We start from the raw sequence: 21,254 nt of genomic DNA, 5'->3' as shown, positions 1-21,254 counted from the left end.
TAAAAGAATTGGCTTTTTATGAAATTGGCTCTAGAGTGTGCATATTTGAAATAGATGGACAGGTTTGAATAGTTCAGAAAATGGTTGTCCCAAGTTATTATGCAAACAGGCACTTTCTCTGGCCAAAACCCAACAGATAGATGCTGAAATTGTAGTTGATCAGATTTTATTTTTTCAGAAGGTCAACATCTGAAATGAAATATCATTTGTTACTTTGTGCTATCTAGTAGTTGAATGAAAAGATAGTACAGGTATAACCTATCTGGCTGTCTAGAGTTTTTCTGGGAGGTTGTTTGTGTGCAGTACCACTGTAATCCCACCGCACAAGATTGTCTCACTTTGGACATACCTTGTCATACTGCACCCTGGAAGAGATGGTCTCTCTTTCCACTGTGCTGCAAACGTATTAGCATTGACTAGAAGTTCATTATTTTTTATTCATTCCCATTGGATTCTCAAAATTATGTTCTCCCTAATGTATCCAATCTGAGTAAATATATGGCAAATGACTTATTAAATAAAATTATATACCTTCTAGATGTTTAATGCATTCCGAATACATGTTTATTAATGAGTACCTCCTATTGGGGTGTTTGAAACACAGGTCAAGAACCAGGACAATAATTTATTTATTTCTTTTTAAAGTTACTGGTTTTTGCCTTTCAAAGTGCCAAATTAATAAAACCACAAAATTAAATTTTCTATTACAGCCTCTGCTGGAGTGCGACAGGACTGGAGATCTCTATGCTCAGGAATATCGTCAACCTTCCTTTATCAGGAGAGCAGTAACAAGCAGTCAAGAAAAGTAATTAGGGAGATTGGACGAAACCTTCAACCCCTATCATCATGGGGGTGATATGGCTGGCCAAATTCATGCTGGGATGTACAGCACTGTGGTATGCCGAGCAAGCTCAGGGCCAGCTGGAACTCGGTGACCAGCAAGTGGACAGGTTTGCAGGCTATGAAGATAGACAAGCACTCAGGGTGAGAAGGAGAGGACAAGAGACGTTAAGAGGGTATGTAATTGATATCATTTTTCTATATAGAAAAAAAGATTTTGTAGGAAACCTTGTTGTATTAAAATAAGAAATTATTGGAGATGGTTACTGCTGTTAGCCCTTTTAGGATATCACATTATGATTCATGAACTACCCTTAGTGTGTGTGCAACTTTAACGTCTGAATAATCTTCTGATTTAAGCTGTCCATACTCATTAGACAAATGTCATCATACAAATTAAAGTCAGGGCCTCCCAACTGTCCCCCAACGGCAGGTGACGGGAGGAACCAAGGATTGTGCATGTTGGATATGAGTATGGTCGTTGCTTTGTTCTGCCAGTAGGTAAGCTGTTGTCAGAATTTTTGGGCAATGGCTTACTTCCCCCTCCCCTATCGAGGGGGACGGGGGACATTTTGATGTGTCATTTTAAAAGTAACCAATTAAGTATCTAAGGTTCTGTTCACTCTTGTGTTTGGGGGTTCCTTTGAGGTTTCTTTTAAACTCTGTGGTATTTTTGGACAGAAAGAGTAGCACATATTGCAGCGCAATGTCAAAAATACCAGTACCCCAACGGACGGCATTGAAGTTAATGTTATTCATCAGGCTTCACCAGTTTCTGTTTAAAAACAGATCCATCATAGCGGTCATGGCTCCATTATAAATGGAAGCCAAACTGCTGATATCTGACACCTTATTTAGTGCGAACATAAAACTATATAGTTTACATGTCAAAAATACTGAAATGAAGAAGAACTGTTCGTCTGAGGCTATACGGTAACTTCGCCTACGACACAGTCGGCACAGTCAAAGATTGCTGAGTTGCGCTGCTTGCATCGCAATAATGATAGTGAATGGGGCCACTTTGCGACCCGCAGGTTGCCACGACCGTGACACCACAGTCCCAAGGAATCCAAACCTGCTGGACTTTTTGCGACTGTGGTGTTGCGATCGCGGCAACTTTCGGGTGGCAAAGTGTCAACATTCACTTTCATTACCTGGGACCAGGAATTATGCATGTTATACATGTTCTATACTTGTGGCAGTTATAGAGTGGTTAGAATTTCCAAATAAACAAGAGCATTTCCACCCTATATGCATTTAGAACATTCAATCAACATTCAACCTCTAAATACATTTTGCATGGTCAGGAAATAGTGGGATGTTATGATTTGTTGCTGTCCATGCCTGAAGGGATCTTCTCATCTGGTTAAAAGAACTGCAGCTCTCTTTACTGCTAATGGGGGGAAAGAGCTGCAATTGTTTATTTCCAGTGCCCCCTTTTACAGACTGTTTCACTTTTACTAATCATTTAGCAAATGTATTTTCGTAGTTTTTTTTGTCACGTATTCGTGAACCTTCAGATGATTCAACACTAATTTGGTTAGCCAAATTCGTCTTAAAATCATATTTAACATTGTTTGGCTTCATGATAGGTCCATGTATATTTTGGAAGTCTAAGTAGGGTGGACTGTAACTTATCTGAGCCTTAATGTAATAAAGGTCACAGGTCCTTTACCAACCACCATAGCTATGGTACATTTGTTTTTTGGTGAGCCCTACAATTAAATTTTACGGTGTTTTATAACTGACTAAGGGGCAGTAGCCTCCACTTGGACCTCAGGCACTGCTCTATTACCAGAACGGTTTGTTTACTCCTAAGTCTAAGAGTGGAGTTTCCGTCTGTCAATGAAATAGGGTTGTTTTCGAGCATTTAGATATATCTTAAATTGCAACACTTCAGTGCACAAAGTTTTGCGACTATTATCTGTCCCCCTAACATGAGACGTTACATATGGTTGGGTATACCTAGATGAATCATTAATAACTAAATGTTACTCCCTGTCTCAACATCACTCTCAGGGAACCCTTCTCAGTTATTCTTGGAAACCAAGCATTAGAAGGTTTTTCCCACACAGACTCACCAGACTCTCCATTTTAAGTCTAGAATTTAAATTTTTGATGGAATTTGCAAACATTTTACCGGTTTACTGAACAATGATTCGAACAGATAATAGGAGTGGTTCTTTATGGCTGGAAAATATATACGTCACAATGCAATCTCAAATTATGTTTCATAAGTATGAAAAATATCTGTAAATCACACAAGGATTGGTGCCATATGACATCAGAGACTCAAGAAAGCAGTCAGGTCTACACCTTTCTGAAGCCATGTCTGTTCCGTGCAGACTCCAACCCTAAAAACGTTCACAAATGCATCAAATTTTTCCAGCAACGATGCCAAATGATTTCTATTCCATAAGCATGGTGATCCCCAGCGAGGCTGTTAAAACAGTACTGCTGTATGCAGTCATCACACCTGGAAACATTTACATGTGTATAAAATGTATCTGCGGAGCATCACGCAAGGGTGGAGCAGTGGGATAAAGTGGTCTATTTCTTTTAGTTCTTTTTAGCTGAAAGACAGATTTTTGGGATTGCTTTGCAGTTTTAAACATTGGTTTATGTTGTCTCCATCAGTCTCACTCTACAGCATGATGTCTGCATTGCAATTACAAAGAAGGTATTGTTGAATATACAATGTCAGTCCCGTACATATAATATCAATGCTCTTATTGTACTACAACCAAGCATTGGCCTAACCATTTTCCTGCCAGAGGCATTGGCATCACTCTGGTACTTGTCATTGCACTAACATTTACATTAGTGTAAACAATATAGTGTATTTTGATTTTCAACATGTAGATTTAGTTTTCTAGATGAAGGAGTTTTTTATTTCACAAAACGTTACTTCCATCCTCCTACCAGAAAAATACTATCTAAGCCCCCATGCACACGACTGTAGTTTGAATCCACAATTACAGATCCGTAATTGACGATAAAATACTGACATATTAACTTCTATCGGCCATGGACACCTTCCCGTATATTTATGGTTGTGTGTCTGGGCCATAGAAATGAGCCGTAAAAAATAGGACATGTTCTATTTTTCGCATTTACCGACCGTGCTACTATACTTATTACTGTGAATACAGTCCGTGGCCCGTCCGTGCAGTATTTAGTGACCATAAATACTGCACGGTCGTCTGCATGGGGCCTAATTGCTAAAGCTTCCTATCTGACATTTTGTCTTTACATTTTTTTATACATATTGTTTAAAAAAAAATGGATCTGTTGACAGATTTCAAATGTTATTTTGGCATCAGTTCTAGTCTATTTTATAAAAAGAATATGATTGATCTTGAAAGATATTCTTTCATAAATGGGGGAAGGTTTGGGCCTTGATAGGGAGACTAAAATTTCCGCTTATGGAGTGCTACATTCTAAAGGTAATTTTTCTTCTTACGCCTCATGCACATGACCATGTGTGAGTCCCATCAGTGTTCCGAGGAAAGATAGGACATGTTCTATCTTTCCTCAGATCGGAGACTCGGACAATTTATCATGGACCCGATTCACCCGCTAAAGTGAATGGGTCCATGAAGACTATCGGATGCCATCAAAAACGGCCCGAGTGGCACAACAGTCGTGTGCATGAGGCGTTAATTTCTTAGCCTACCCCAAAATTGTTTATTTTTCTTTGCGGGACACATAGGCATTTTTTCTTATTTAAAAGTGGAGCTGATAGCATTTAATTGTCAGAAACGGAGGAAAAAAAATTTTTCACGCTTTTTTCATGCTATGTTTAAAGTGTAGCTAAACATTTGACAAACTTCTGACATGTCATAGTGACTTGTCAGAAGATTGGATTGGTGCACTGAGACCCCCACCAATCGCTCGAACGAAGCAGCTGAAGCACTCGTGTGAGCGCTCAGCAGCTTCGTGTCTGTTCGGCTTTTTCCGGAAAGTCGATTTATCGGTACTTTGTGTATTGTATGATATCAATTTAGTACAAAGGGCAACGACTCTATTTTGTATTAAAAATGTCTTCCTCAAGAGGACTTGCTAAGGGTGCAGAGGCAGCAGTTGCACTCGGGCTCTGGTGCTTGAGGTGGCCAAAGGCCTATCTGCCACATTAGAAGACACCAGTATTATAAATAGTACATAGTAGAGGGGGTCATGTTATAGATTTTGCATTGGGGCTCAGGAGATTCATTACGCGTCTGTCTCCCTCCCTTAAGTTTAGAGGCATCCTCTGTACATAGATGATAATTATACAAGTACAATTTTTTTTTAGTGAAAGCACATAGGGCTGGGGTGGAACAAAGATAAAATTGATGGCTGGAGGTCATTATTGTATGTCTATGGGTAACATTCATTCTGCGTGACCGGAACATGTTGATGCCTGAGCAGCTGGCACCCACATGAATTGTGTTAGTGTCACTCAGGAGGATGTCTAATATTGGTTCTTGTCGGATCAGAGAAGTGGGTTTGTTGTTTTGGGGGAGGGCTTATTTAAAAGATATTTTCATTGTTTTATGATTTTTTCCAATTTGATTTATTTATTTTTATTTATTATACATTTTACCATATTTATTTATTTAATTTTGAATGTTTTTACTATGAGGGCACAGGTTAGCAGGGAACACATGTACAGATCCAGTGATAACAGTGATCTTATGGTAGCTGCCCATGAAATCACAGTTACCAGTGATCTACAGAGATATGCAGAGAAGACAAAAATCGCAACTTCTCTGCATACCTCCAAGTTCCTTCTGCACAGGGAATCCCTGTGATGTCATTAATGACGTTGCGAGTTCCCCTAGCAACTGCCAGAAAATAGAAGCAGCACTACTATATTCAGGAACCCAGTGCTCAATATAAGTGTATATGTGTATATGTGTTCAGGGGTTTCTAGTGACAGGGAACTAATAACATATAGCATATGGACGTTAAAGAGGGGGCCCCCGAACATAGGGACAGACATCTACGGGAACACTGGCTGACTTGAGCAATTCAACGTTCATCTGAACGGCCACCATGTTATACTACATTTGCCCTGGAAGGAAAATGCCTGGCAGGCCGTGGATTTGGGAGCCAAGTTTCCATTGAAAGGGTTTATCTGTAGTGAGACAACCCCTTTGAGCCCAATGAACAACACATTGTACAACATTAAATTTAATGCAGTTTTTCATTTTGTTGTTTAATCTGTCCATTATTAAAAACGGCAATAAATTATACATTTTGGCCAGCAGTTGTACAAACCAATTGGATCAAACTGAGAAAACCCAGCCAGTCTGCAACATGGTCTTTGTTTAAATTTTTATTTTTTAAAAAAAAGGATGGCATTACTGGCCAAAGCGACATCCATTTTAGTTTTTAATCACTTTGAGTTAATGCACGATAACTTTTTTGTAGCAATATATTTTCATCTTACCTTAAATTCCAAGTTAAAAAATGACTTCAAAATTATTTTCAAGAAATAATAATAATAATAAAAAAGATGCAGACCAAAAGGAAACTATTGCAAACTGATATCAAAACATAACAAACCATAGATTTGCAGACAGGTACGGACTTTAAAAAAATATGGAAACATTTTGAAAGTCTGCTCAGCCACAGCTTTGGTTATAGCCATCCATTTTGCCTTTAAATCCCAAAAAAACATCAGTAGATGCTTTTTGGGGTACTTATGATTTTTCAAGTAAAAAAACATATGGAGTCCCTGGTAATAGGTCCTCTTTAAGTCCAGCACATATAAAGCTGTCCTAGAAAACAATGCAGTTCTACATTCAAATTTATGAATTTTTTACTGTTACTTTTTGAATTCTAAATAGCTAATCAATAAATATTAAATCATATGTTCATTTTTGAACGCAATATAAAAATTTCTATCTAGATATAATCTATGTAAAATGTTGAATTTGTTTGTTTATACCAGGGGTGAGGAACCTTTTTTTCTGCCAAGGGCCATTTGGATATTTATAAAATCACTCACGGGCCATACAAAATGATCAACTTAATAATGCCCCCCCATAGCTGCCCCCCATACAGTATTAATGCCCCCCATAGCTGCCTCACATTATAATGCCCTTATAGCTGCCCCCACAGTATATTGCCATGCATAGCTGCCACATACAGTATAATGCCCTCATACAGTATAATGTCCCCATAGCTGCCCCATACAGTATAATTCCCCCATACTGTATAATGCCCCCCATAGCTGCCCCATACAGTATAATGTCCCCCATACAGTATAATGCCGATAGCTGCCCCATACAGTATAATGCCCCCCCATAGCTGCCCCATACACTATAATGCCCCATACAGTATAATTCCCCCATACGTATAATTCCCCCATACGGTATAATGCCCCCGATAGCTGCCCCATACAGTATAATGCCCCCATACAGTATAATGCCCCCCATAGCATCCCCATACAGTATAATGCCCCCATGCAGTATAATGCCCTCCATAGCTGCCCCATACAGTATAATGCCCCCCATTCATTATAATGCCCCCATAGCTGCTCCATACAGTATAATGCCCCATACAGTACAATGCCCTCCATAGCTGCCCCATACAGTATAATGCCCCCAAAGCTGTCCAATAGAGTATAATGCCCCCATAGCTGTCCCATACAGTATAATGCCCCCTTAGCTGTCCCATATCCAGTGTAATTCCCCCTCAGAAGCTACTATATGAGCCCCCCACTCCCATACCCAGCATAATGCCCCCATAGGTATGTACCTAATAGAAAAACAATAACATAACTACTTACCTATCCCCGTTCCCACGACGGGTGGAGGATCCTTCTCCTCCTCTGCACTGTGCTGTGAGTGACTCGGCGCAGACAGGCGCGATGCCGAGCCGCAGGCCGAGCCCATTTGAAAGGGTTTATCTGTAGAGAGACAACCCCTATGGGCCCAACAACACATTGTACAACATAAAATTCAATGCAGTTTTGCATTTTGTTGTTTAATCTGTCCATTAATAAAAACAGCAATAAATTATACATTTTGGCCAGCAGTTGTACAAACCAATTGGATCCATTGTAAAAAAAACTAATTGTCCTCCAAAGAAAATCAAACTGAGAAAACCCAACTAGTCTGCAACATGGTCTCTGCTTACAAAAATTAAAAATTCCCCCATAGATGCACCATGCAGTATAATGCCCCCCATACAGTATAATGCCCCCGATAGCTGCCCCATACAGTATAATGCCCCATACAGTATAATGCCCCCCATAGCTGCCCCATACAGTATAATTCCCCCATATGTATAATGCCTCCCATACAGTATAATGCCCCCGATAGCTGCCCCATACAGTATAATGCCCCCATACAGTATAATGCCCCCCATAGCTGCCCCGTACAGTATAATGCCCCCATACAGTATAATGCCCCCCATACTGTATAATGCACCCCATAGCTGCTCCATACAGTATAATGCCCCCATAATGTATAATGCCCCCATAGCTGCCCCATACACTATAATGCCCCATACAGTAGAATGCCCCCCATAGCTGCCCCATACAGTATAATGCCCCCATACAGTATAATGCACCCATAGCTGCCCCATACACTATAATGCCCCCCATACAGTATAATGCCCCCCATAGCTGCCCCATACAGTATAATGCCCCCACGCAGTATAATGCCCTCCATAGCTGCCCCATACAGTATAATGCCCTCCATAGCTGTCCCATACAGTATAATGCCCCCATACAGTATAATGCCCCCCATAGCTGCCCCATACAGTATAAATCCCCCATACAGTATAATGCCCTCCATAGCTGCCCCATACAGTATAATGCCCCCCATAGCTGTCCAATAGAGTATAATGCCCCCATAGCTGTCCAATACATTATAATGCCCCCTTAGCTGTCCCATATCCAGTGTAATGCCCCCTCAGAAGCTACTATATGAGCCCCCCCTCTCCCATACCCAGAATAATGCCCCCATATGTATGTACCTAATAGAAAAACAATAACATAACTACTTACCTATCCCCATTCCCACGATGGGTGCAGGATCCTTCTCCTCCTCTGCACTGTGCTGTGAGTGACTCGGCGCAGACGTGATGACGTCACTACATTGAGCCTGCCTGCGCTGAGCCGCAGGCCGAGCCCATTTGAAAGGGTTTATCTGTAGAGAGACAACCCCTTTGGGCCCAATGAACAACACATTGTACAACATAAAATTCAATGCAGTTTTGCATTTTGTTGTTTAATCTGTCCATTAATAAAAACAGCAATAAATTATACATTTTGGCCAGCAGTTGTACAAACCAATTGGATCCATTGTAAAAAAAACAAATTGTCCTCTAAAGAAAATCAAACTGAGAAAACCCAACTAGTCTGCAACATGGTCCTTGTTTATAAAAATTTAAAACAAAGGATGGCATTACTGGCCAAACGACATTTATTTCAGTTTTTAATCACTTTGAGTTAATAAACGTTAACTTTTTTGTAGCAATATATTTTCATCTTAGGCTATATTCACACGATAGTGAAAAACGGCCGTGTGATGGCCGTTCTTTTACCGGCCGTCACATGGCCATTTTCAGAACAATGATGTTCTATGGGTGTATTCACAAGGCCGTTTTTTTAACGGCCTGTGACTAATGGCCGTCCAAAAATTGTACATGTCCTATATTTGCCAGTTTTCCCGGCCAGAAGGCCCCCATAGAAGTCAATGGATCCGTTTTTAGCGGCTGTCAATACATGTAACAACCGTTAGAAACAGATCTGTGACATGGGGATTGGCAAGGGAACTCCTCTTCAGGTGTGGTCTCTTGTCTTCACGGGTTCTGCGAAGGCGACGCAATGACGTTATAGCGCCTGCCTTGGCAGATCCCGTGCAGACGAGAGACGGCGCTGCATCGGTGAATATGTAGGGCAGCCAAAAGTTAAATGTAGTGTATTGTTGCGCTCACTACAAGGGTAGTGTGGCGCTAGTACAGGCGGCATTGTACATAGTTGTCATCTGTAGTGAATTTTCCGGGACTGTGCAGAATTTACAGAGACAGTCCCTGAAAATTCCTACAGAGAGGGTGGGGGAGGGTGTGTGTGGCATCATCTACTGGGAGTCTGTGTGGCATAATCTACAGGAGGTCTGTGTGGCATCATCTACAGGGGAGCTGTGTGGCATCATATACAGAGAGGCTGTGTGGCATCATATACAGTGAGGCTGTGTGGCATCATCTACAGGGAGGCAGTGTGGCATCATCTACAGGGAGGCTGTGTCATCATCTACAGGGATGCAGTTGGGCATCATCTGCAGGGGGTCTTTGTGGCACGATCTACAGGGGGGCTGTGTGGCATCATATACAGGGTGGTGTGTGGCATCACTTACAGGGGGGCTGTGTGGCATCATCTACAGGGGACTCTGTGGAATCATCTAAAGGGGATCTTTGTGGCATCATCTACAGGGGAGCTGTGTGGCATCATCATCACCCACCCAGTAGAATGCCCTCCACAGCTGCCCTATACATGATAATGCCCCCATACAGTATAATGCCCCCCATTACTGCCCCATACAGTATAATGCCCCCATACAGTATAATTCCCTGCATAGCTGCCCCATACAGTATAATGCCCCCATAGCTGTCCCATACAGTATAATACCCCCCTTAGCTGTCCCATACCCAGTATAATGCCCCCTCAGCAGCTACCATATGAGCCCCCCTCTCCCATACCCAGTATAATGCCCCTATAGGTATGTACCTAATGGAAAAACAATAACATAACTACTTACCTATCCCGCTCCTTCTCCTCCTCTGCACTGTGCTGTGAGTGACTCGGCGCAGACAGGCGCGTTGGCATCACTACATCGCGCCTGCCTGTGCCAAGCCGCTCGCGGCACCGTGAATGCTGGAGCGGAGCTCCACCATTGAACCCAACTGAATGTGCGTCTGTAATGACGGGGTAGGGAGACAGAGAGGTGAGCCCTAATCTACCCGCCACTCAGTCCCTGCCTACTTGAACGGCCCGTCCTAGGCGACGGCGTACAACTGGGCGACGGTCCCTAAGCTCAATAAGTGCACGACAGACCAACAGACAAGGGTACACAGAAGCTAAGGGAAATGGGGCAGTTGCCCACGTCAACACCGTGAGCAACAAAAGTAGTGAACGAGCCGAGTCAAACCAGGAGTGTACGAGGTACCAAACGCAGAGCAGGAGAGTAATCAGTAAAGCCAGGGTCAATATGAAGCAGAGGATAATAGAACAAGCAGGAGCAGCAGAGCCAGGAAACAGGACAGAATCACAGGCAAAGGAGGAGCAGGAAATGCAGGTATAAATAGACAGAGGCTGGGAGCTATCTCCGACTGGCCAGGCTGTGATAGGTTCTACCACTCCTCAGCCTCCCAGCCTGAGTGGTAGCAGATCGAGTCACTCTAACAGACCTAGGCACAGATGAGGGGCCACTGGACCCTTCCTAGGTGGACCTGGTTGTTGGGGAACCGAAGATGGAACTTCCTGAGCAATAACCCGGCGTGAACATCCCGGGCGGGTACCCAAGTCCTCTCCTCAGGCCCGTAACCTCTCCAATGGACAAGGTACTGGAGGGAGTCCTGGACCATCCTGCTGTCCACAATCTTGGCCACCTCGAATTCTACCCCTTCAAGAGTGAGAACAGGGACCGGAGGTTTCCTCGAGCTAGCCAAGGACGGGGAGCATCTTTTCAGGAGGGAGGCATGGAACACAATGTGTATCTGAAAGGACGGGGGTAACTCCAGCAGGAAGGAGACAGGGTTAAGAAACTCAATGATCTTGTATGGCCCTATATACCGGGGAGCAAATTTTTGGGACGGGACTTTAAGGCGCAAATTTTTTGAGGACAGCCACACCAGATCCCCGACCACAAACAAGGGGTTAGTAGAACGTCTCTTATCTGCCTGAGTCTTTTAGATGCTCTGGGACGCCTCAAGGTTCTTCTGAACCTGGGCCCAGACTGTGCACAGTTCCCGATGAACGACATCTACCTCGGGATTGTTGGAACCACCAGGTGAAACGGAAGAGAACCGTGGATTAAACCCAAAATTACAGAAAAAGGGGGAGACCCCCGACAAGTTACTGACCCGGTTATTAAGGGAAAATTCGGCGAGGGGAATGAAGGAGACCCAATCATCTTGACAGTCAGAGATAAAACACCTTAAATATTGTTCTAGAGACTGATTAGTCCTCTCAGTTTGGCCATTAGTTTCAGGATGGAAGGCCGAGGAGAAGGACAGATCAATCTCCAACTTCTTACAGAAGGCTCTCCAAAACAATTAAACAAATTGTACCCCTCTGTCAGAAACAATATTGACAGGAACCCCATGGAGACGCAGGATGTGTTTGACAAACAAGGTAGCTATCGTCTTGGCATTGGGTAGTTTCTTGAGGGGTACAAAGTGGGACATCTTGCTGAAGCGGTCTACTACAACCCACACCACCGACTTGCCTTGGGATGGAGGCAGATTGGTGATAAAATCCATGGAGATATGGGTCCAAGGTCTCTTGGGAATGGGCAAAGAACATAGTAAGCCCGCTGGTCGGGACCTGGGAGTCTTGGACCTAGCACAAGTTTCACAATCGGCGACGTAGGCCTTAACGTCTTTAAGAAACCCAGGCCACCAATAGGTTCTAGAAATAAGGTGTTTGGTACCCAGGATGCCTGGATGGCCAGATTGTGCAGAGTCATGATTCTCCCTGAGTACCCTTAGCCGGAATTGCAGGGGAACAAACAGCTTGTTCTCAGGAAGGTTCTCGGGAGCTGAACCTTGATCAGCCGCAACAGAGGATATGATTATACCTTGGGGCAAAACACAAGCAGGATCCTCCTCAGGAGGAGGGCTGGCCATGAAGCTACGCGACAGTGCATCAGCTTTAATATTTTTAGACCCAGCCCTATAGGTGATCACAAAGTTGAATCTAGTAAAAAACAACACCCATCGAGCTTGTCTCGGGTTTAGCCTCCGGGCAGATTCTAGGAAAACCAGATTCTTGTGGTCGGTAAGGACCGTTACCTGGTGCCTAGCCCCCTCCAAGAAGTGGCGCCACTCTTCAAATGCCCATTTAATGGCTAAGAGTTTGCGGTTGCCAACGTCATAGTTACTCTCAGTGGGGGAGAACTTCCTGGAGAAGTAGGCACAGGGACGGAGATGGGTAAGACCCCTGTTACCCTGGGACAAGACAGTACCCACTACCACCTCAGAGGCGTCAACCTCCACGATGAATGGCTCCATTTGGTTAGGCTGAATCAGCACTGGGGCAGAGACAAAGCACCTCTTAAGGACCTCAAAAGCCTGAACCGCCTCCGGAGGCCCAGTGGAGGAGATCAGCACCCTTGCGAGTAAGCTCCGTAAGAGGCTTAGCGATGACCGAGAAGTTAGCAATAAATCTCCTGTATTAACTAGCGTACCCCAGGAAGCATTGTAAAGCCTTCAGGGAGGCAGGTTGGACCCATTCCTGAACCTTGGCAGGGTCCATGCGGCATTCATTAGGAGTGAGGATTTGACCCAAAAATGGTATCTCCTGCACCCCAAACACACATTTTTAAGTTTTAGCAAAGAGTTTGTTTTCCCTAAGGGCCTGTAATGACGGGGTAGGGAGACAGACAGGTGAGCCCTAATATACCCGCCACACAGTCCCCGCCTACTTGCACGGCCCGTCCTAGGTGACGGCGTACAGCTGGGCGACGGTCTCTACGCTCAATAGGTGCACAACAGACCAACAGACAAGGGTACACAGAAGCTAAGGGAAATGGGGCAGTTGCCCACGGCAACACCGTGAGCAACAAGAGTAATGAACGAGCCGAGTCAAACCAGGAGTGTACGAGGTACCAAACGCAGAGCAGGAGAGTAGTCAGTAAAGCCAGGGTCAATATGAATCAGAGGACAATAGAACAAGCAGTAGCAGCAGAGCCAGGAAACAGGACAGAATCACATTGTAGTTATATTAGAAACCCTAATATTGTAAATACATCGAATGCAGCCAAACATTTTATCCAACACCATAACAGGTCCACAGACTCACTGAAATGCTATGCTATTGAAAAGGTATATACACCGAAACGGGGTGGTAATTTGAAACATAAAACGTTGGGCAGGGAGGCTTTTTGGATTTTTCGTCTAAAAACAAGGCACCCTCATGGACTCAATTTGAGGAAGGAACTTATGTTTTATTATTAGATCATTTCTTTTACAACCTCCATCTTGTAAATTATTGGCTTAGTTTCAATAAAATAAACATAAAGTTCGATCAAAAATATCAACAATCCAGAACTTGTTGGATAATAAACTTCCGAGTTTTCATCCAAGGATTTCCTAGTGTCGGGGTCAGCGTGCCTAGTTTTACCCCGACGGCTTTCCCTCGTATTAAAATGCGAATATAATTCCAACATGGGAAGGGACACTATAGTCCTGGCCAGCTTTGTTTTAATTTGTTACTATGAACATTGTTTCGTTACAGAAAAATATCAAATTAATAGCAAAGTAAATGTTCAATTTTGAAGCCTGAACCCCTTATTTGATAAGTATATAAACATATTCGTATGAGCGGTAGTTTTTCCCTGTATACCTATGAGTTGTATTATATATCAATAAAAAGGTTTTTTGCCTTTAATTAACAAACAAGCTCAAGGGGTAGTAAATGTTGTGAGATTCGTCCATACCACAATATATGGCCATTATTTCTGGTGCCAGAGGGTCAATACAGTCCATACACTCTTATTGTATAGGTAGTAGTAAACTAACAACCGTAAACTGTCAAATTTGATTTGTTGTACTTTGGGTACACTACACTACTTCGATGTCAAAACAAAAGTTTAAATGCATGGAGATATATACGCCAGTGCTAGTCACATTTTATTTATTTCTTTTAGATTTTTCGCACCTTGGGTGCATTCACACTATCCTTTTTCACACCAAACTGTATTTTGATGAATGGGGTGTTTGTCATCTAGAGCTTATATCCGGTCGAGCCCAAACATACATATAATTTTGTTCCTTTTATATTTACGTCGTAACCCTCCCGTTTTTCAAAGATCAAAATAGATGTAGCTGATTGCTATTAATAAATATATAAGATAGCCACATATATACTTACCACGATTTCATCCCGGGTCCTGGTGCTGTGAGTCACAGATATCTGGGTTTGACGGAGGATAGGACACGACGTGAGACTGGTCACGCGGTTGCGTTCCACCTCCAGTCTCCTGAACCGCAATTTAATACACCTGTATCAAACCGGATATAAGTTCTCACCCCAACAGTCAAATCACTTATTCTTCAGCCATGATTAAGGACGAGGAGATCGTCTGAAACGCGTAGGCTCCACACACCTACCTTTTCTCCATTCATTCACCTTTCCTCTGCAGGAGCCAAGTCTCCTGATGTTTTTTACGTCATATCAATAAAATTGGAACGAGTTTCCATTTTAACTTACTTGGAAATTGGACTTATTTCTCCCTGCGCTGGATCACATCTACTGTCTTTTGTGTTAATATTTTTAGACCCAGCCCTATAGGTGATCACAAAGTTGAATCTAGTAAAAAACAACACCCATCGAGCTTGTCTCGGGTTTAGCCTCCGGGCAGATTCTAGGAAAACCAGATTCTTGTGGTCGGTAAGGACCGTTACCTGGTGCCTAGCCCCCTCCAAGAAGTGGCGCCACTCTTCAAATGCCCATTTAATGGCTAAGAGTTTGCGGTTGCCAACGTCATAGTTACTCTCAGTGGGGGAGAACTTCCTGGAGAAGTAGGCACAGGGACGGAGATGGGTAAGACCCCTGTTACCCTGGGACAAGACAGTACCCACTACCACCTCAGAGGCGTCAACCTCCACGATGAATGGCTCCATTTGGTTAGGCTGAATCAGCACTGGGGCAGAGACAAAGCACCTCTTAAGGACCTCAAAAGCCTGAACCGCCTCCGGAGGCCCAGTGGAGGAGATCAGCACCCTTGCGAGTAAGCTCCGTAAGAGGCTTAGCGATGACCGAGAAGTTAGCAATAAATCTCCTGTATTAACTAGCGTACCCCAGGAAGCATTGTAAAGCCTTCAGGGAGGCAGGTTGGACCCATTCCTGAACCTTGGCAGGGTCCATGCGGCATTCATTAGGAGTGAGGATTTGACCCAAAAATGGTATCTCCTGCACCCCAAACACACATTTTTAAGTTTTAGCAAAGAGTTTGTTTTCCCTAAGGGCCTGTAATGACGGGGTAGGGAGACAGACAGGTGAGCCCTAATATACCCGCCACACAGTCCCCGCCTACTTGCACGGCCCGTCCTAGGTGACGGCGTACAGCTGGGCGACGGTCTCTACGCTCAATAGGTGCACAACAGACCAACAGACAAGGGTACACAGAAGCTAAGGGAAATGGGGCAGTTGCCCACGGCAACACCGTGAGCAACAAGAGTAATGAACGAGCCGAGTCAAACCAGGAGTGTACGAGGTACCAAACGCAGAGCAGGAGAGTAGTCAGTAAAGCCAGGGTCAATATGAATCAGAGGACAATAGAACAAGCAGTAGCAGCAGAGCCAGGAAACAGGACAGAATCACAGGCAAAGGAGGAGCAGGAAATGAAGGTATAAATAGACAGAGGGCGGGAGCTATCTCTGTCTGGTCAGGCTGTGATGGGTTCTACCACTCCTTAGCCTCCCAGCCTGAGTGGTAGCAGAACGAGTCACTCTAACAGACCTAGGCACAGATGCAGGCTGATTAATCACGGGCGTCGACAAAGAAGCTGTGTCAGGCAAATCCATTACAGCGTCCTGCGGACTCAGATTCATTTGGAAGTGAGACCAGCATGGTCAGCGCTATGTGGCAACGGAGGCCCTGCGGACCCCCCATGCTTAGGGGCGTGGTCATAATTACGACCGTTGCGACCCCTATAGCTACACCACTGCCAGCCAGGGAGTGGACCAGTGATCTAACGTCACTGACTCAGGTCAGGTGGTGACTGGACTGATCCACTCATGGGCCGGCACGCACCGACCTCACTCAGATCGCCGTTGCCACCGCCATACTTGGCTACTAAATGTGAGTGAGTTCGGGCCGGAACAAATAATCCCGCAGGCCTTATACGGCACGCGGGCCATACGTTCCCCACCCCTGGTTTATACAGTACATTGCTTTACTAATCCTGTACTGATCCAGAGCATCTATTATAGACCATTTTCATTCACAGCTGCAGTTAGATATTTGCAGGCTTCTGAGCTCAATTCACTTAGCTTTTCCTGCTTGTCCAGTTAGCGTGCATCCTTCAAGGTAGGGTCTTTACACTAGGAACTGTACCATAATCTGGAAATCAAAATCTGCCTAAATGCGGTGCAGCAAGAAGCATAGCATTTTAGGGACTAAATTGCAAATTTGCTCTCCTCTAGAAAGAAAAAAAACAGTTTCTCTAGTGACACCTGTAGGTGACATACCTGAGAGTCAATGTCCGACCCTTTATCGAGCTTTAAAATATGTCTTCCAGAGACATTCATCTGTAGACAGCACTGTTTCTGAGTTTCAGAGTCCTTGCCGTAATTACGGACAAAGAATAGGAAAGGTTCTATCATTTTCAGCACAGACACCCATCAGTAAAAATAGTGAAAGGTGTCTGTGGTCAATAGAAATGAATGGGTCCGTAATAACGGACCGTAATTACAGACAGTAATTACAAATTAAAAATATGGTCGTGTGCATGGGGCCTAAAACCTGATGCTTTATGTAGAAAATTATCCATATTTTGAGAACATATATAGACAGGAATCCTGCAATTGCAATTGCACATATAAAAGCTGCTTTGATTTAAGCATTCGTAATACAGCCGCAATAACTGGACTTCCTGCGGTTCTACTGAACCGAACAAAGATCACCATTGGATGGTAAACCACGGGAGGTCTGTGTGTTGCAGTCGTAATATGGAAGCTAAGATTTGTCCATATTATGGCTGTCTGAAGTGGCCTTAATACTACAGTTGATAGCATTCCTGTCTGATCAGGTAATTTCGATAAGGAAGAACCCCTATACCAGCAAGAACTGTAGACACCTGAAAGCATGCAGAATGCTTCTTTTCTTTTTAGTAATTGAAGATGTCTGAGGGTTGGTGGAAGAAATTCCAGGGCTTTTGTGAGGCAATGCTCACATCACTTAATCTCTGCTCTGTCCTTTTATCACCAGATGTAACAGAGTGTGACACAGGGGAGGGGTTTCCCTCTTGCTAGCCTCCGGACTGGTAATATTCCTTTAATTGAGGTTTCTCCTGGTGCTGTCAGGCATGACCAGATGCTCCTATCCTCTGATCATGGGTAAAACCTGAGGGCTTTCAAATTCCTACCCTTATACTTGTGAGAGTATAAATGTGTCTTGCACATACAGTTTTTCTTCTTACAATGTTTAGCTTTGTGTAAATAAGACTAATCAGATGTGTTCAATCTTGAAACTGATCAAAATCATTCATGAGTCCTAGATGTGCAAAGATTCTAAAAATTCAATTTATATGGCATGTGATTATGACATTTTTAACTAATACAAAGTACTTCAAATATAATAATCTTTATTTTGGGAACAGTTTTTAAAAATGTACAGTATTCGATTAAAAAGGGTAAGTACAAAGTGGTAGGAGGTATCTTAAAGTTATTAATATACATTTCATTAGATTTTCATTCCTTGGCTGTCATCTAGGCAAGTTTTATACATTTATACCTTTATAGTATGGGATGTTCAGGGGCAGACACCATCAACAAAGGGCCCCTATGCAGTATATGGGCCCCTTATAGTGTATTCCTAATGTTAGCCATACACAACCTCATTCATGGCTCTCCCAGTCCACCTGTAATTGGAGTCTAATTGACATTATTATTGGTTTCTAAAGTAGCATTGCCACGATGTGCAGCTACATAAGGTATGTCCATGGCTGGGGTTATGGATATACTCATAGATATCTGTTGGAGAGATTATTTGGTAGAGCAAGTACCAAAACTTCCATTTTTGTGTTCCCCAAAGGTTTTGTCGTCTTCAGCACTTCTGGAAAAAAAAAACTATACCTAATAATATTAATACTAAAGTCCATTCTACTAGCCATGGACGTAGAATTTAGTGTTGGCTCGGCATGTTGGAAAACTATTTCAGCCAATATCTATTCCTTGCTCTGATTGTAAAAAATGATTGTGTGCCATTTTTATCTGAACTTTATTAAATTGGTGAAAAAAAATATTTCATGTATGGCCAACTTTAGTGCTTTAAAACCCTGTTGCATTGTATAGCGTATGCACAGGACAATACTTCACTGGTTAGACACAAAAATCATCCCATAAGCTATTAGTTATTCAGCAAGAATATGTCCACATTTTAAAGAGAAACATCTGTTGCATTAATGATTGAAAAATAGGGATTTTTATAATAATTAGAAGAAAATACAAGAAAATCATTCACAAATAATTTCCAAAGGAAAATATTTTTGTGAAAATGCTAAAAGACATTATACTTGATAACTAATTTTAAAAACTGAGCACCATATGCAAGTTTGAATATAATGTTCTGGTTTCTAATTCAGATTATGTATTTCCTCTGAAACCCCAATCAAAGGCAATTCATTTTAACAAAGAGTCCATCATCCCAAAGCATGGTTTAAAGACTGAACAGTAAATCTTCTTATGTCTAAGTTACAAACAACAAGGTGTTAATAGTTTGTTTCAACTTGGGCCATGAATCCTGATAATAGGTATGAGACTATTAAAGTTTTGTAAGTGCTTTTCGGTTAGAGACTATCCACAAAGGATGTGATATTTGACCTCTACACGAGTGAAGCAAATTGGGTATTTTCACGACACATTAATGTTCTCCCAAAAATGTCACAAAGTAAGAGATTGGAATGTAACCCACTATTGTAAGATTTAAGACCGAGACACAAGCATAGTACTGAGGATGTTACATTACTATTGATTAGCATTGGACAAACCATAGTTTATATTAGTGTTAAGGTTATTATTTAAGTGGAATACATATTGCATTGTTGATTTATTATTGGCCAACATCGATAGGGATTTATATTTACATCAGGCGTACATTGAATCTATTGCTGAAAGTCCAAGCACAATGTAATTTTTAATTGAAACTCATGAAATGTGAACCCATTACCACCCACACCATTTACAATTAACAGGCTAACCCGATCCTTGTGTCTCTACCCCATCAATTTACGTGCTGACTTTGATGGCACTGCACACTAATGCATGCAGCGTCATCGGCAGGATCGGGCTGTCAAACTGACAGTCCGATCCTGTACTGTGAAAAAGAACTGAAATAATCAAGTTCCTGACACAAAAAGTCCATGAACACAGCATTCATATAGAGGGCTGTGTTACTGAATGTAGAAGCGCTGCTTTTGCTTTCCAGCTGTTGCAAAGGTACCCCGTGATGTCTGTTATAAGGTCACAAGGAATTCCCTGTTCAGAGAGGGCTTGTAGGCATGCAGAGAAGACGCGATATGCGTCTTCTCTGCATGTTTGTGTATACAGATCACTGATAACATTATTTTATGGGCTGTTACCTTTAGATTATTATTAATATTGATCTGTATATGGGGATAGCAGGGAACACAGCTAATGTGTTCCCTTTTAACCTGTGCCCACATACAAACATTTTTTAATGAATACATAAATACATTAAAATATTAAAATATATATATATATATATATATATATATATATATATATTTAAAAAAAGTAGCCACCTCTCCCAAAAAAAGTAGAAACACACCTCTCCAAACCCACATGCACCAATTTAAGACATTCTGCGTCACACAATGTGTTATTAATGGACGTCAGGTTTTCAGACATTAGTATATTCCTGTCAGGCAGAATCTACTTTATGCCAAACATAAAATAATTATTCCCAGCCACCAATTTTGATCTGTTTTAACCAGGCACTGAACGCTTTTGCGTTTTAACAAAAATAATTATTTACTTTGGATGATTATTATTCATGTCCAAAGGCTGCATCTGAATCTAAGAGAAGGAGATACATTTAAAGCTGAAATAGGGTCCTTAAAAGATTGATTTTTGGGGTTAATATTATTCATTGAACAAACTACCTTAAAGCACATAATAAAATAGCATAAACTGCATTTCTTGTTTCTGACCATTTTTCCCTAAAAAATAGACCTACAAGTTTAATTAATATCAGCTCCAATTTTAAATAATAAATAATAAGAAAGTACTATGTATCCCGCCAAAAAAAAACAAAAAAAACATTTTAAGGTAGACTAAGAAACAAAGCAAAATATTCGTCTTTTAAATGCAGCCTTCCTAAAGGGGAACTTTTGCTCTGCGCATGAAGGCCCAAAATAACCCTGGTCATGAAAGGGTTAAATGATGGCTCAGAGCAATGAGCGATCTAATGGATTCTCATGTAATGGGAGTCTTTAGCTGTCATGCGAGATTTT

The 21,254-nt window shown here is 42.3% G+C and overlaps 1 protein-coding gene across 1 annotated transcript in view; it reads left to right on the top strand.

Moving 5' to 3' along the window:
- The first annotated feature begins 846 nt into the window (after positions 1-846).
- LOC142741564 (fibrillin-2-like) overlaps positions 847-21,254 on the top strand; it is a 142,329-nt gene continuing 121,921 nt past the window's right edge. The window contains exon 1 of the mRNA XM_075850960.1: positions 847-1,016. Within this exon, the coding sequence (XP_075707075.1) occupies positions 847-1,016 (170 nt within the window). The remainder of the gene's footprint in view (positions 1,017-21,254) is intronic.

This window comes from Rhinoderma darwinii, chromosome 1 (assembly GCF_050947455.1).
Source record: "Rhinoderma darwinii isolate aRhiDar2 chromosome 1, aRhiDar2.hap1, whole genome shotgun sequence".
NCBI classification, from domain to species: domain Eukaryota; kingdom Metazoa; phylum Chordata; class Amphibia; order Anura; family Rhinodermatidae; genus Rhinoderma; species Rhinoderma darwinii.
Note: the sequence above shows the minus strand (reverse complement) of the source record. Positions and strands in the feature narration are given on the sequence as shown.